The sequence below is a fragment of the Simochromis diagramma genome, unplaced genomic scaffold (genome assembly GCF_900408965.1).
Source record: "Simochromis diagramma unplaced genomic scaffold, fSimDia1.1 OVJJ01000816.1, whole genome shotgun sequence".
Taxonomy (NCBI): domain Eukaryota; kingdom Metazoa; phylum Chordata; class Actinopteri; order Cichliformes; family Cichlidae; genus Simochromis; species Simochromis diagramma.
This window is the reverse complement of record NW_024386908.1, coordinates 12406850-12423611: the sequence shown is the minus strand read 5'-3', so window position 1 is coordinate 12423611 and position 16762 is coordinate 12406850. Positions and strand designations below refer to the sequence as shown.

At 40.1% G+C, this 16762-nt stretch overlaps 2 protein-coding genes across 3 annotated transcripts; one reads left to right on the top strand and one right to left on the bottom strand.

Moving 5' to 3' along the window:
• The first annotated feature begins 246 nt into the window (after positions 1-246).
• On the top strand, positions 247-12162 carry LOC120735788 (differentially expressed in FDCP 6 homolog). Of its 2 annotated transcripts, XM_040035451.1 has the most exons (13): positions 247-732; positions 1380-1520; positions 3843-4025; positions 4656-4886; positions 4977-5123; positions 5199-5307; positions 7094-7323; positions 7661-7816; positions 7985-8092; positions 8322-8488; positions 8611-8809; positions 8909-8999; positions 11092-12162. In XM_040035451.1, the coding sequence occupies exons 1-13, from the start codon at positions 637-639 to the stop codon at positions 11292-11294; spliced, it is 2061 nt and encodes a 686-aa protein (XP_039891385.1). In that variant the 5' UTR covers positions 247-636; the 3' UTR covers positions 11295-12162. The 2 variants fall into 2 exon arrangements, with proteins under 2 accessions (XP_039891385.1, XP_039891386.1); XM_040035452.1 differs by lacking the exon at positions 7661-7816 and having other exon boundaries at positions 249-732.
• On the bottom strand, positions 9897-16423 carry LOC120735791 (serine/threonine-protein kinase pim-2-like). Its single transcript, XM_040035456.1, has 11 exons — positions 15648-16423; positions 15022-15258; positions 14771-14896; positions 14553-14647; positions 14367-14414; positions 14064-14282; positions 13794-13974; positions 13537-13707; positions 12343-13447; positions 10474-10608; positions 9897-10392 (listed from the first exon to the last, which is right to left on the bottom strand). Exons 1-9 carry the CDS (start codon positions 15706-15708, stop codon positions 13356-13358), a joined length of 1230 nt encoding a protein of 409 aa, XP_039891390.1. The 5' UTR covers positions 15709-16423; the 3' UTR covers positions 9897-10392; positions 10474-10608; positions 12343-13355.
• Between the last annotated feature and the right edge of the window lie 339 nt (positions 16424-16762).

The following is a 16762-nucleotide window of genomic DNA, read 5'->3' as shown; positions in this document are numbered from 1 at the left end:
ATAAACACAACATGAAAAGTAGAAAAATAATCCGTAGTCACTGAGCTAAATAATAAAACATTTACTGCTACTACTAATATTAAGCTCAAGTGCTTCAGCCTTGCCACAGGCTACATATTGTGGCACCCCCAAACCTTTAAGATTTTTAACCTACTCAAACAAATGTGGCCTTGGGCTCTATACCAAGATGGGTGTGTCCTTTAGCAAGTCTCCTGAATCTGATAACAGGATTCCTCCTCTTTGGTTTTGGTTTTTGGCAGTGCTTTGAGGAATTCAGGAGCCTACCCTCTCAGGAGAAATACCTTAGATACAGTTCTGTGAATACATGTAGTGTGAAATCATCACGTAGATCTATCCATGTCTGCTTTTTTCCCCACTATTTTAAATCGTTTTGTTGAATTATGAGAAGGGAGGAGGACCGTGTGGTGCTCCAGGTTTTGTTTCGGCTCTCCGCCTCTTTAAGTCTGCACCACATCTGATACTTTGGGCCTTTGTCGTTTGCACCGCAGTGAGTGCTCTGCTCCACATTTTGCTTGGCTGTTCTCACCACACGGGCGCTCACCCGTGGCTGCGTAAAAAGCCGCTGCGCACCGCTTCGGAAATGTAGTTTTGCGCGTCCCCGGCGGTCTCCCAAAAATGGACCTAAAATCCGAACTCCTGAAGTCCATCTGGTACGCTTTCACGTCGCTGGACGTGGAGAAGTGCGGGAAAGTTTCCAAGTCGCAGTTAAAGGTAAGGAGAATTTTAGTGCGAGACGTTTTTAAGATCAGGAAACTGAGACCGAGGGGCGTCCGCTGGAGAGAGCACAGAGACAAACACAAACGCTTTATATTCTTGCAGTTTTACTTTGGTCATCACTTCGACTCTGTCTAAAGTCAGAACTCAAACGTAGTGGTGTGTACGTGTGGTGGCATACTGTGCGTGAATTCGTGTTGTAATCAGAGGAACATGAGACACGCAGACAGATTAAAAGCTCGCACTCAAATCCAGATCTTTTCAGACATTAACAGACGTTTAGCCTGTTCAGAGTGGAGGTGAAAGTCCAACCTTATCATGGCCTTGATACCACACAAAATTGTCAGGGTTTTTAAATAAAAGACGAATATTATGTTTTGCCTTCTTTTCCCCTCGGTAGGTTTTATTTTGCCTGTTAACTTGCTTTCCCTCCACTCCCTACATGCCTAACTGACCCCCCCCTCTTGGTTAGAAGAATCCAGGGAAATAGCAGAAAGCTGCCCTGACATGCTTACTCACTGGTGACTAGCTGTCTGTGCTTGTGAGCGTTTGTTTGCTGATATGTGAAGAAACAAGGGAGTGTGCGGGAGTTGTGCTTAGTTTTATCCATCCACTTGTGCTTTATGTCTGTTTGAATTCTCCAGGTGCTGTCCCACAACTTGTACACAGTGTTGAACATCCCACATGATCCCATTGCTCTGGAGCAGCATTTCCAGGATGATGATGATGGACCAGTGTCTAATCATGGCTACATGCCCTACCTCAGCAAATACATACTGGATAAGGTAATGTAAAAAATACAATCTATGCAAAGGGTTTTCCTTCAGCTGCAGTTATACTCGTATTTATGTTGTTCAAAACTCTTACGAACACATCACTGAGCAGTACCTTCACCCTCGATCTCATGCTCCTTCATTACCACGATCATTAACTTAAGTTTATGTTTACATTGCGTGCCAGCTGATCATGCAGTACTGTGTGCCGATCTGCAGTTGAATGACATTCCCATTTCATGCAGTATTTACTCAGTTTCGAGTAACACTTGCAAAAACCTACAGTACCCGGCTAACTTAAAAAGAAATTCAGAACCGACTAGTTGTTGGTTTTGGACTTATTGAGATGAGGAAAATATAGCCCTTATATCTATTTTACATTTTCCCTTTAATTTAACCTAGCTGTGCCTGAATACTTCCAGCTAGTACTTTATTAACAGTTCAGTCAAACCCCCTGGGTTTTGTTTTGTCAGGTTTTTCTTTGTTTGTAACTATTGTTACATTGCTTAGAACCAGAAATGAAGATTACAAAGCGAGATTAGTTAGCAGGCTATCGTGATCTTAAAGTCAGACATTCCAGCGACACAAAGGTCGACTCTCTTTTGACATTATGCTGAGACCGTAACGTGGTCGGGCAGTTTATGTTCAGAGTTTCAGTTTTGAAAGCCCAACATTCTCTGCTGAAGAAATACATGTTAGCTAGCCTAATAGTCACACTGTGCTTCAGAGCTGCCTTAAACCTTCGGCACAGATTCAACAAGATGCTGGAAACATTCCCCGGAGATTATGGTGACATGATAGCATCACACAGTTGGTGCACATCTCCCATTCCACTACATCACAAAGGTACTTTATTGGATGGAAATCTGGTGGCTGTGGAGGCCATTTAAGTCAAGTGAACTCTTTATCATGTTACAGAAACCAGTTTGAGATTATTTGAGCTTCGTGACATGGAGCATGGAAGCATCCATCAGAGGACGTGTACACTGTGGTCATAAAGGGGTGGACATGGTCAGCGAAAACAAACAAACAAACAAAAAAAACTGTAATTTTTTTTTTTAAGCGCACGTTGAATTTGACTATTTACACTTTATGAGAACCTCTATCAAAAAACAGAAAATGTACTGGCAGAAAATCACTGGGACTTTTTCAATTTTTATAGCGCAGCTGGGTTCTTTTTACAGTGACTCTCAGGTAGGCCGCAATCTTTCAGTGATTCTTAGTTGGTACTCAGGGGTAAAAGTGTGTCAAAAAAGTATTCCCACCACTATTACATCAACAAAAAATACTTGTCACAGCAGAGATCAAAACTCCTCACACCAGAAAACATTTTCCCAATTATATTTTGTCCTGTTTCGGTGAGCCTGTGTGAATTACAGCCTCAGTTTCCTGTTTTAGCTGATAGAAGTGTGGCCTTCTGCTGCTGTAGCCCATCTATTTCAATGTTTGACTGTTTTGTACATCAGAGATGCTCTTCTCCATACCTTTGTTGTAATGAGTAGTTATTTCAATCACTTGTTGAAGCAGTCAAGGGATTTTTTTACCACTCAATGTTTTCTCTTTTTCTGACCATTCTCTGTAAACCCCAGAGAATGCTGTGTGGGGAAATCCCAGCAGATCAGCAGTTTTTTGACATACTCAGACTATCTGGCACCAACAATCATGCCATTTAAAGTCACTAAAATCATCTTTCTTCCCCATTCTGATGCTCAGTTTGCACTTCAGTAGGTCGTCTTTACTTAATCATATCTACACGCCTAAATGCATTGATCTGCTGCCATGTGACTGGCTAATTAAATATTTGTGTTAATGAGAAGCCAAACAGGTGTATCTAACAAAATGAGTGCACCTCACTAGCAACATAGCAGTGGAAATGTGTGTCACATTGTCACAGGATTTTCCATGTACTCAGCTGGTGATATTTTTATGCTTGATGCCAATGCTGCTGAAGTCCTTTTTTTACACTGTTAAGAGTTGTAGCTGAGTTATTGTAACTTAATGATCTTCTGAAGCAGTCAGTCTTATTTGCAGCAGCAGTGTTGTGCTTTTACTCTTATATTTATATAAACTTTAGAGATCTTTGTAACCCGTTTCTTCTGACTGCAGCACGCAGTGCTCAGTCGAGTCCCATTTTATATAAGTGTGCACAGAGATTGAAGCAGAAAGCGTGAGTTAATCGAGAAAGATGATAACCAGTGTCATGATAAGAAAGCCAGGCAGTGTTGAACTTCCTTCGTAACACACCCCTCAGGAAACAAATAATCTTATGTAAAACTGTTTTAAAAAGTGCAATTTTAGTTTCAGTTCAGAGCATTTCCAGTTTTGAATTTCCAGGTCAAAAAGGGGATGTTTGATAAGGAGAAATTTGATGACCTGTGCTGGACAATGACCATGAAGAAGAACTTCAGAAGGGTGCCACAGGGGACACTGCTATCGGAAAGGGACTGCTTCAAGCTCTTCTGTTTATTCAACCTTCTGTCAGAGGACCGATACCCACTGGTGATGATACCAGAGGAGGTAATAGTTATGAAGAATAAGGAGAGTGAAATGTGTTCACTGAGAATTTGTAGAAACACTTAAAGTTGGAGAGGATTTTATTTTAGGCAACTGCTTGAGGCCTGATTCATTAGGGCTTTCTTGAAAAGGCTCAAATCCACAGTGATTATATTTTAAGTCATTTGTATGCTATAAATGCAAAAATGGACACACATTGTACAAAAAGTTAAACAACTCACTTTTGATTTAAAAGAAACAATTTAAGAGAGTTAGAGGAACAAACACCAGCAACGCTTGTAGTTTTTAGACACTGCTATACCCAAATACCCAAAAAGAAATATAATTTGTGTGTGATGACAGAGTTAGGACAGTTTAAAGATTTTCTCAGTAGGAAAATACAAGTGCAAGTAAGTTAGTTAATGAGGCTCTTCCTTCCTGCACTTCCTCCATAATGCTTTTGGTTTCCTGTCGACAGAGATAAAAATAAACGGCTTCTGTAGGAGTCACTCAGTGAGCTCCTCATGAAGAGTGATATTACAAAACCACAGAATACAATCTGTGTTGAGTCAGTATTTGCATTGTCGGTGCCGTTAATATTTGGTTTTGGCGATGTGCAAAAAGTTTCGTATACAAATATTTGAATGCTTCTAGGTGGAGTATCTCCTCAAGAAAATCTCCACTGCGATGAGCGAGGAGTGGGATGGGAAGCCCATGGAGGACTTACTATCGCAGGATGCTACAGTGTGGGAAGAGGGAATGTCCGTGTGGACCTTCCTGGAGGATATGAGTGCAGGCCGGCTGCTGAGCGTCACCAGCGCTGAGGCCTTCAGCCTGGCTTTAGATGAGGTGTTCCTGGAGATCTATCACAGCGTTCTCAAGAGAGTGAGTTGTGCTGTGCCACTGGAGCCTATTTGACTGCTCCCTTGACATTTTTGTCTTTCTTTGTTCTTCAATTGATCCCTTGTTTTGCAGGGTTACATGTGGAAAAAGGGGCATGTGCGTAGGAATTGGACTGAGCGCTGGTTTGTGCTGAAGCCCTCCTCCATGGCCTACTATGTCAGCGAGGACTTAAAAGACAAGAGAGGGGAGATCCAGCTGGATCAGAACTGTGTCATAGAGGTTAGGGAGGAAAACTCAGCATGTTTAACTCTTCACCAACCAACGCTGTGACTTACATACATTTTTCTGTTTCAGTCTATTCCAGACAGGGAGGGGAAGCGCTGTTTGTTCTGTGTGAAAACCCATAGTAAAACCTACGAGATGAGTGCGCCTGACCAGAAACAGAAAGTGGAGTGGACTCAAGGTGTGTAACTTACAATGTGTGTGTGCTCATTGGTTTAGTGTGGTTGAAATGTACTGAAGCTTATCATAGTGTATATAAATAATTCCAGGATCTTTCAGATATATTGAGGCCACTTGTCAAACAATCTGTGTTTCATTGGTTGCTAATTATTTGTGTTTCTTTTGCCAATGATTAAGAAAACTTTCAGAAGTCAGCTGAAGCTTATAAAATGTTGACTAAGTCACAGTTACAGCCAGACTCGATAATGCTAAAATAGTTTTCCCTCGATGTTTTGGGTCATTATCTCCACAATTCATCTTGCCACTTCTATAAGCAGTCACACCTTCAATAAACACTAGTGACTCAGTTCTTTGTCTCCACCATGTTTGACGCAGGACGTTGTCTACATGTCCAAGTTAAACTCAATTTCATCTTTACAATATTTTTCATAACTGTGCAGGCTCTTTTAGATTCTTGGTAATGTTTAACCTGACCTTCCAGTTCTTGAGCGTAACCAGTGCTTTGGACCTTGTTGTAAGCTCTCTGTATTTCCATTCATGAAGGCACCTCTTGATTACAGACTTTAACAGTGATATCTCTACCTATACTCTGATAGGTGTATTTTAGGTTTTCAGCCTAATGATGGCCTCCTTCATTTGCACTGATATCTCTTTGGGTCGCCTCTTTAAAATTACAGATATTATGTCTGCTTTATTTGTCATAAAATAACAAGGGGACTCACTGAAACTGCTTTTTAGCCAATTGGTGTTTTTGAGCATTTGAAAATGGAGGACTGTGTATAAAAATGGCTGTAATTCCTAAAGAGTTAATGCATTATTTTTTCAAAAACCTTTGAATTAAAGGTGAAAGTCTGCACTTCAGTCACGTCTTGATTGTTTAATTTAAAATTTACTGTGGTGTTGGACAGAGATAAAGCACAAAAATGGTCTCTGGTAACTATATAAAAACTGCTTTCAACCATGACTCGGTGCCATTAACTTCCACAAGAAGCATTATAGAATGCAGCTGTCTACGAATGGAGAAAATCCAGGACTTTCTCCTTTTATCAGAAGGAGTTTTAAGAGTTGAGAAAAAAGAAGCAATGACCAAAAACACTGCACAACACTATTAAGCATGGTGCAGGGAGCATCATGATTTTAGGTTATGCAAGTCTCTTAAACAGCTGCAAGAAAAGGTGTGATGGAGGTTGTTGATACTAAATGAGATTTAACTGGTTAGTTACTGCTTCCTGTAATAACAAATTGTGTTTGCCTACGATTGTGACTGAGATAAGGAGCCACATTTCATGAATAATAGGTTCAGACAGCTTGGTAATTTGAAAAGAGGTCACTGACAGAGGGGCACAAAACACCTCTTCTACAAAAAAAGACAAAGAAGTACAAAGTTTGGGTTAAAGTGGACATAACTATTTTTTTTTTACAGCTCTGCCTTGTAACACTGAGACGCATCATTTTTTATTTTTTTTCATGAAAGAATGCTGCCATGGCTTTCTCATGTAAAAACAAAGTGTACATGTAGTTCGTATCTTTGCTTTGTTCGTAGGCTGTTCATTCTATTTATAGCAGCAAATGTGGTGTCTGCAAAGATTAATGATAGTGTGGCAGCTGATCCAGGTGATAATGAAGGTGATGATGAGAGTTTGCTAAGATGCAACTCATAGCAAGAAGTCTTTTCTGAGGGAAGCTATAAAAGGAATATATTGTTTTTTAATTGTTTTAATATATTATTTTCTATAGCAAGGCAACAAACTTGCATTACTATTTTTATGTATTCTTTCACTATTCAGCCATTCAAACTGCCCTCCGTCTTCAGAGTGAGGGAAAGTCTTCCCTTCACCATGAACTCAAACTGAAGAGACGGATCCAGCGGGAAAACAGTCAGCGGGAACGCAGCCGGAGCGCCCGCAGCAGCTGCAGCAGCAGGGGCAGCCAATCTGATGACTTGACTATCCATGAGACGGAGAAGACAGAAAAAGAGAAAGACAAACAGGACTTAGAGATTGAAAACATTATCAAGGTAAGTGAGGGCTATAAGAATCTTTTTTTGTAATATTTATTTAATTACATCATGCACCAAACTATCCATGGTAGTGATTATGTGGCACTGGGCACTGGGCAGCTGCCAGTGCAGTTCATTTTGTCCATTTAAAAAGTACCATGTACACTCACTGGCCACATTTTTGTTAGATACACCTGTTGAGCTGCTCATTAGGTCAAATACCTAATCAGCCTATCACATAGCAGCAGCTCAGTGCATTTAGGCATGTATACGTTAATAAGATGACCTGCTGAAGGTCAAAGGTCAAAGGGGATTTAAATGACTTTGAACATGCATTGTTGTTTGTGTCGGACAGGCTTGTCTGAGTATTTCAGAAACTGTACAACCATCTAACCGGTTTATAGAAAATGGTCTGAAATGGAGGAAATCTCCTGTGAGCAGCACTTCTCTGGGAAAAAATCACTTGTTGGTGCCAAAGATCAAAAGCGGAATGAGCAGATTACTTACAGCTGTAAGGAAAGCAACATGAACTCAAATACCCACTTACTTCAACCAAGTTATCAAGAAGAGCACCGCTGAAAGCACAATACGTTGAACCTCGAAGCTGATGGCCTAGTGTCACCTGCTGGATAGAAGTGAAAACACAAACCAAACAATGGCTCTTTCATCTGTTTCACAGCATGCACGGGAACTGGAAACTCGCCGAAGGGAGGCAGAGGAGAGAGAGCGGAGGAAGCAGAGGGAGGTGCAGATGGAACTGGAAAGACAGCTGAAAGAGGCTGAGATGGTAAAAAAAAGTTTTCCACTTGACACCAATTATGTACAGAGTCTTTTCTCCTTGACTTTGATCTTTGAGAACTGCAGCAAAATGTTGACTGTCATTATAAAATTCACACCTAGTCTTTAATGATTTGGAAAAATGGTTATGACAGTCCAGGAAAAGGTGATTCAGGAATTGGTCAGTTTATACCGCTCTGTTGGTGCATCTGTTTATGTAGCTGTGTGTGTGTGCATAGATAAAAGACAGCATGCAGGCTGAGATGCAGGTGAAGGAAAAGGAGGCTGAACAACAGAAGAAGAGGATCAGGGAGCTGGAGCTGACACAGCAGCAGCTGGAAGTTGCCCTTAATATGGAGATCCAGGCTCGGCTGGAGGAGGAGAGGGCCAGACTGGAGCTTGAGCGGTAACAATGGATTTCTAACTCTTATTATGGCCCTTTATTATTTTATTTGTGATGGAGATCTGAGATATCCATGAGAAGTATTAACATTTTCAGTTGCTTCTTCCCTTTTTCCCCTCCTTCAGGTTGCTGCAGGCTGAAGATGAAAAGAGGAAACATTTCCAGCTCCTCCAGGAGCAGCAACGTACAATGCAAAACCTCAGCCCCATACAGGAGCTGTCAGATGGCAGTCCCGATGAGGACACCCCCTCAGCCCTCAACTCTGCCTCTCAGGAGCTCCAGGATCTGCAGGCATCTCGCCAAAGAAGCCACCAGCGTCTGGAGGTGAGCAAGTTTGTTTTGACTGGCTTTGTGAGCAGCATCTTATTTAGTGCTCTTCTAAAACAACACTGATGAGGATGCCTGCATGATTTTTATTTCCAGGAGGTTCAGGAGAGGCTGAGGAATGCCAGTCAACATGTACGGCACTGGAACATCCAGCTGAACCGACTGATGACCCCCATTACTCCTGCAGGTGCGGTATTCACTTTGCCTCTTTGCAGCACAGACTTCAGGAACAGAGTGTTAGTATAGTTAATAACAGTGTAGACCATATAATCTGTCGGATAATTGCATTAAAATGCTACAAAAGGCACCTACCCCCAAACATGTCAAGAGATTCATTCAGTGACTTGAATGAAAGAATCTGACTCACCTCAAGTTAATTAAAATTAAAACTAAATCTTATTATGATTTAAACACGGAAATCTTAAAAGGAAAAATAACCGCATGCACAGTTGTTACAGGCTGCAAACATGTTTTATACTGCTTTGAAGTCTGGGACAGCATCATAAGAGGCATAACTGATCTCACCGTAGTCCCATGAAGACTCAAGATGAGTGTTTTCATGACTGCCATCTTGGTGTTTTGAAATCAGGCATGATGAATGAAGGGAAGAACTGTCTGTTAAGGTTCTCAGTCGTTCAGGTCATCGTAGTCTAAGGAGCTTGGAAAGAAAAGCATCTGGACTTCTTTAAGCTTCTTGAAGAGCATTTCACCTCTCATTCAAGAAGCTTCTTCAGTTCTCTGAAGAAATTCTGAACTGAAGAAGCTTCTCAGATGAGAGGTGAAACATCTTCAAGAAACTTAAAGAAGTCCAGATGCTTTTCTTTCCAAGCTCCTTAGACTGTAGTTAAACTTCACACACTGGACTTGTCAGTCACACATCCTTCGCCAGTAGGCATTCCCAGAATGATCTTTCCCCTTCTGACGCTTAGAATGACCAAATATGTGCAAAATGGACAATTCAACATACCACCATGTCACTCTTTTATTAAATATGACATGAAACAAATGACTGAGCCATTAAATTTGTCACAAAGGTGTTCACCTAATTCCAGGCAATTGGAATAGACTTCTATGGGACCATAAGTCTTTTTGCACTTTGACATTTGTTTTACTTTTCAGATCTGTAACCTATAACTTTTATACTGTATGTGTTTTGATCATAGGAGTCTACGGGGACTTACTTACTTTTAGCACGTTTAGCAGTTGATGTTGGCTTCTTTTTTCAGTACTGGAGCTTCCTGCTCATTGAAGACTTTTCTAAAAGGAAATGCTTAATCCAAAATCTTAATCTCAAATTTTAAGAGAGAGCTTCACTGCTAAGCTCTCATCTGTGTGGGTGTCACGGTTCGCTTGAGGACTCACACGCAGGACTCAGAGGCACAGTCAGTATTTATTACAGTTCCACCAGGTGTATATACAAACAGTGCAGGGAATAGTGCTATATACAAAGCGGTGACAGGGAAAAGGCTCCGGCGAAATCCAGGTAGGGAAAAGACACTTGCTCCTCTTCTGACTCTCTCTCCAAACACTCACACAAAAAGGGAATCCACTCGGGGAATGCAGAGTCGGGTCCAGGGGATCTATGTACAGAAGGAAACACACGTTAGAGGTTTTGCACAGGGAAGCAAAAGAGAACTTGCTCATAGCCGGGCTGCACTGACGCGAGTCACACACAACGATCCAGCGGTCAGTAGAAGCCACTCCCTGGCTTAAATGCTGGCTGCACTGATGAGGCCCAGGTGTTTCCTCTTCAGAGGGGCGTGGGCTGAGGGCGTGAACCCACCATGAGTTCCGCCCTGGCGAGAGAGAGAGAGAGAGAGAGAGCAAGAGAGAGAACACTACTAGTCAGCGGCCTGCTGATCCCCTGGCCGTGACAGTGGGGTTCAAATCCCTTATTCAGATTAAGATTTTATGTGACATTACATTGGCAAAAATTACATTTACTTGAATAATGTGAGTATTGGAGTAAGTACTTGAGTAATTTTTGAATAACTTTAATTTTGTAATGTGCATATTTTATGAATAATGATGTTTCAATACTTTAATCTACTGAATAAGTAAGAATTAGACTTAATAATCTTTGTACACAATTTCCCTTTTTAAAATAAAATCTTTTATTCTCCAAAATGCACATAATAAAAAATGTTTTGGGGAATGTATATGCTTTTTAAAAACCAATTGCTTCTTACCTGATGCATGCTATAACTTTCAGCAAAACTGAACTAAAATTTGTTAACAAGCTTACCAAATAAGAAATGTTTTGTGAATTTTCTTTGCAGAGCGACTGGAAAGCCGGCTGTTATCAAAGCCCACATGCCCTAAAAAGGAGGACGCGCTGGCCAGTAATGAGTTCATCACTAAGTTTAAGATAAGAGTTGATCAGAATAGAGGCGATGATGAAAGTCTGGAGCATCAGTTGGAGGCTGCCAACCTGTCTGATGAATCGTTCCAGGCCCAGACAGAAGTCAACGGACAAATATGATCACAGACATTTTAAAAACGTGAGTTGAGAGTTAAGGGGGAAAAATATTGTAATAAGTATATATTTGAATTGCACACTAAGATATAAAGTGATGGCAGCGAGCACAGTGTTGCAGGATTTCATTAAAAACACATCTGACTAAGACCAACTGAAATTTAGAGTTGTGTATAATAAAGTTTATTCATGATTAATAAAACAAATCTGTAATATTTTTCTTTCTCTTTTGTCCATTTGAATCTCGCTACAGCTTAAATAAAAGAAAAGAATATGTTTTGAATAAATTAAACTCTATTCTCTCTTTTTCTTTCTTTCTTTTTTTCTTGGTGGGTTTTCATTTGCAATCAAACGCAACATTATACAATTATATAGTATAGTAAGAAATATCCTTTAACTTAATTTAGTATTTGTTTTTTCATTTTTGTTTTTATTGTTTCCCCTTCAGTTTTGTGCTTATAACATGTTCTGATCTGACATATTATGCAGTAAATTATTTTTGCAATAACTTAACAGGCCATTGTGGGAGCCAACATTCACTTATCAAAGACATATTTGTATATTCTGTGGGCTGCTTTATGGTTGTGTCATTTAGAAACATAAGCCACAACAGACTTCCACTGGAGAGTACTTAAAAATGTATTTTTATGTAAAGATATTTTAATAACTACTATTTTAAGAGAGAACCTATTGTTACAAGGATTAATTGTACAAACTGTAGAGAAATAAGTTTAAGCGTGCAACTTTTTATTCATTTTTAACTGTATTAATGTTTTTATGTTGATACAGCCGCCTCATATCTGTTTCCTCAGTGTTTTTTAAACCATGTACTCCATCCATGAGTAAGAACATGAATAAATTCCTTTCCAAATTTGTAGTTCTTTTTTCCAACTGTTTTTAGTATATATGTAACATTTCTTTACACACAAATGCAGGTATTCTTTTGCACCAAGACGTTAAAGAAATGCTAAGAAAAAATGAAAATACTACGTTGCAACCTGTGTGTGTGTGTATATATATCTGTATCAATATAGATATATATGTGTATTCGTACCCTTTTTTCATCATCTAGTTTCCTGTGCCAGATCTTCTACTGATCCACTGAGGCAGACATGTAAAAAAACATGAACTAAAGCATATTTCTGTATATAAACAGGACTTTAAATCTTTATCAACAGCTACTTTAGAGGAAATTCTTCAATAAACTGCAACCAAAGGCTCAACTCAGAGGACAAAACCCAACCTGTTATAAATAGTGTGACAGCAAACTTTCTCTTGTGTAAAGTTACAAATAGGAGTAATTATCCACAGGAGCTTTTATACATAATGAAGTTATAATTCGTCCTGTAGAAATTGTACATCTAAGCTATATAGTTCCCTCTGTGATAACTCTGCTATGAATGCCTCTTATTAACTTTTATGCTTTTACAACCCACTATGAGCAAACACTCAGCAACAGTGGGAAGGAAAAACTCCCTTCTTGAAGGAAAAAACCTCTGGTAGAACCAGGAAATCTGTCTAAACTAGTTGGGGGTTAGAGCAACAGATGCAAGTCTTCAGAGCATTTGCAGTGTGACTGTCTTTGTGCACACTTTAACCTGATTCAGTTTTCTTATTTGTCAAAATGCACCATGGGTGAAAAAAACAAAACAAAACAAAATAGTAATGAAGGAGAATCCTCAGCAAAGATGAATTAAACAAGTTTTATTTTGATCAAATTTTACTTTAAGTAAAACACATCTTTATTTGATGAGATTAAAGTCATCAAATAAAGACAGTTTTGATGGAGCTCCTGACCCAGCCCAAGCTCTCTATGAAGACGAGGAAAAACTCCCCAGGGGGCCAGATCGATGGGAAGAAACCTCGGGAAAGCCCATTCAAAGAGAGATCCCCTTTCCTGGGATGGCTGGGGGGGTTACAGGAACTCCAAAAAAGCTAAATTTTTATTTATTTATTTTTTAAGATTCACCCACTCTATCTATTCCTGTCCAACAGAAAAAAGAAAGGAAGTTACTACAACGTATCACACTTGCATGATAAGGTGTGAATTGTGTGTGTGTGTGTGTGTTATCTTATCCAGGGGTGAAGCTGGAGCTCCTCCAGTGTTGGGCGCTTCTCCGGGACTGTAGTTAAACATGCCTCCAAGAAATTCCGGCAATCTTGAAAGAAAGAAAAGATCAAAAAGATGAAGATGATAGTTCTAGTGATCCAAGGCATCAGTGAATCTGGAAGTGTGAAGTTTTCTTACCTGTGGACAGACGCTTTTTGATGCTCAGTTTCTTTGTGAGGAACCTCTCGGTACTAAAGTCCCGTGCATGAAGCGCTTCATACAACACCACTCCCATTTGCCACACCGTGGTGGGTCCACACCTGTAGCAGCTCCTCCTGTACCACTCGGGAGGGGTGTGAAGAGGAGTGCCTAACAAACAGACACAATTGCAATTTCTTCTAAAACAAAAGACACAAATTGTTACATCTGTGAAAAGCAGGAGCAGAATATGTTACCATAGAAGATGCGATACAGAGATCGCTGTTTAACAAAGCAGCTCAGTCCAAAGTCAATGATGCGAACTCGAGGCACATCTGAGCCGGTCTCAATCAGAATGTTTTCTCCCTTGATGTCCCGATGAAAGATGTGTTTATCCTCAAGTTCCTTTACAGCATCAACTAGTTGCTTCAGAATGACCTGGAAAAGATGAAAAACACAATAATGAGTTAATGCTTTTCTGCCTTGATTGAATTCTGTACAGTCTAAGGCTCTCCCAGTCAACCTACCTTGGCCTTGTCCTCTGGTAAAGTTCTTCCATTTTCTGCTTTGTATTTTTGCAGGTCCACAGCAGGGACAGGTCTCTCCAGCACCAGGATCAGCTCTTTGCCAAGGTCGAACCACTCCAGCAAGGACACAGGTGCTGATATTCCCACTGACCCTTCTGCTTCACCTGCAAGTTTAAGCATAATGGCCACTTCCACCGAGAGCATCTTCCCATTTTCATCCTGAAATATTACAACAAAGTGGATGATGAGGAACGCCGCATTCAATCCAGTAATGTAAAACTAATTCAAGTGTTGGACGCTTACCGCCACTTTGCAGTAGACTTTATTTTTGGGAATGTGTTTGATGGCAACCTAGAAGACACAGAGCATTGGTGAGCATTTCCTCAGTATGACATAATGAAAGGTGGAAACACAGCAGACGTCTCAGTTTACGATATTATCCATTATCTGCGTTACTGCCTGTCTTACTACCATCATCTGAACACTTACTGGAAAACGATCTTCTATCCGGTAGCCAGAAAACACTGCTCCGCAGCCTCCTTCTCCGAGCTGGTGCTCCTCCACATATCTGGCTTGGAATTCACCTGAACAGACAAAACAGCAAATCTTGTTTTATTACAGCTGTGACACAAATTACTCTCCTCTGTAGCCTAAATGTTCCTTCTGCCCTTCCCCTGAATATAAAACCCAAGCTGCTTGCTACTTACGTTTTTGGTCTGCTACTGATTTTTTGTCCTGGTCCACATTCCTTTTTTTTTTCTTGGGTGACTCTCTGTTGTCTCCCGCGGCCTTTCTTTTGCCATTTTTTGCACACTCCTGTTTGTTGTTCAAGTCTGGAGATGCGGAAAACACCAAAAGCACATCAGCTCACTGGATGATAGACACAAACACTAAACACCAATATCTTAAACCTAGCAACCACACTTAATCTACCCCCTTATTCAACTAATTAGCCTACCTTTACCAGAGTCCAACAAGGAGGATGCTTGCTCCTTGTCACCGCTCGTATGGTCGAGAAGTTTAGCCTTCTTTGCTTTCTTTGTTGTGCCCTCTTCATCTTGCACAACCTTGCGCTTCACTCCTTTGACCACATCTGAGCTGGTGGAAGGACCAGCCTGCTCAGCGACCCTCCTCCTTTTTATTGGGGTCTTCTTTTCAGGACTGGCCTTTCTTTTAGCAGTCCTGCTCTTACGATCTATAAACGACAACAACACAGTGGTGAAAAAGAGTCCCCGACATCAGGACTGGAAGCAGTTTGATGGCAAAGAATTTGAAATTGCTTTTGCTTAAATGATCACAAGTTTATTCTTGGGATAAAAAAAACTGACCAGTGCGAATTGATACTAGGTTTACTAAGTCTTAGATCTTGATGACACTTGTTGGTCTGTTTTTACTGTTGAGTCCAAGAATAAACTTATTACATTATTTTACCAAAAGACCGGTAACCTTTCTTTGATTAGACATCTTGTATTAAAGCTATTTTCAATCAAACATATGATTCAATTGCTCTAAAAATGATGCACACAGTGTCAACATTTCTAGGATTTGGATTTTACCAGGATTTTATTTTATTATTTTACTTACCTTGATCTCCTGAATCTTTCTTATCGGCCGGAGTGGTCATTTTTCTTGTTTCCTTTTTCATTGTAATTTTGGAGACCCTTTAAAATCGAAAATGTAAACCGTAATGAGTTAATACTTCTTCAAATGTGCACCCTTCAAATGCTTGACTTTTCTAACTGAATTCTGTAAGTGAGCTTTATAAGTAAACTCTGGAAACTACGGCAACACAACATAGAATCTTGCCTTTCAGTGACTTCACTGACTGCCAGTAGTTCAAAGTAGTTTACAGAAAAACACTGGCAGACAAAGCCATAATATTTCATATAATTCAATCATTTCATATCAATTAAACAGTTTCTTTCATTACCTTTCATCGTTTGTATAAAGACCTCATCTATGGATGACAGTATGAAGATTTCTGGTTGACCACACACTAATAAACACAGTGTCAGCTACATTGTCATCTGATTTAAAGTATTTATTATGTACATTTAACTGTCATGGTACTGAGTCTGTGACCCAGTGTTTTGTGTTTGTTCATTTATATTCATTGATTATTCTTATGTATGTTTTTGGTTCTCTTTATTGTTTTTTTCTTGTGTTATATTCTTAGGCTTTAGGTTTCTGTTACTTTGCCTTGCCCCTGTGTCCCACGTGTCATGTCTAGTCATTCTTGTTTCCATGTTCCCCAATTTCTCCCCAGTCAGTCATGTCTCTGTGTCAACTCTGTGTCTTTGTAAAAGTCTCTTGTTTGCTGTTTTACTTTGATAGTCATGTGTGCTGTGTTAGTGTTTTCATGTCTGTGAAGGTTCTCAGTCATCAAGGTCATCGTAGTCTAAGGAGTTTGGAAAGAAAGCGTCTGGACTTGAAGTTGCTTGAAGATGTTTCACCTTCTCGGATGAAAAGAACTTAAAAGAGGTCCAGACGTTTTCTTTCTAAGCTCCTTAGACTATGTTAGTGTTTTCAGTTTTCCTTCCCCATGGCCTTGTGTTTGTGATTTCTCACAGCTGTGCTCTCATCCTGTGTCTTATTCCCTCATTTATCCCTCTGTGTATTTAAGCCCATTGTTTTCCTCTGTTTGCTGTTGGGTTGTCTGTGTATCATCCATGACAATTAAATTAAATAGCAAATGCAAC

Bases quoted from the DNA above. Each gene is read 5' to 3' on its own strand.
- LOC120735788 (XM_040035451.1), top strand. From the start codon at position 637: ATGGACCTAAAATCCGAACTCCTGAAGTCCATCTGGTACGCTTTCACG. The intron at 8,810-8,908 runs GTGAGCAAGTTT...TTTTATTTCCAG, and splicing joins GAAGCCACCAGCGTCTGGAG to GAGGTTCAGGAGAGGCTGAG. The intron at 9,000-11,091 runs GTGCGGTATTCA...TTTTCTTTGCAG, and splicing joins GACCCCCATTACTCCTGCAG to AGCGACTGGAAAGCCGGCTG.
- LOC120735791 (XM_040035456.1), bottom strand. From the start codon at position 15,708: ATGAAAAAGGAAACAAGAAAAATGACCACTCCGGCCGATAAGAAAGAT. The intron at 14,283-14,366 runs GTAAGCGTCCAA...GTAATATTTCAG, and splicing joins AAGTCTACTGCAAAGTGGCG to GATGAAAATGGGAAGATGCT. The intron at 13,975-14,063 runs GTAGGTTGACTG...CATCTTTTCCAG, and splicing joins TACCAGAGGACAAGGCCAAG to GTCATTCTGAAGCAACTAGT.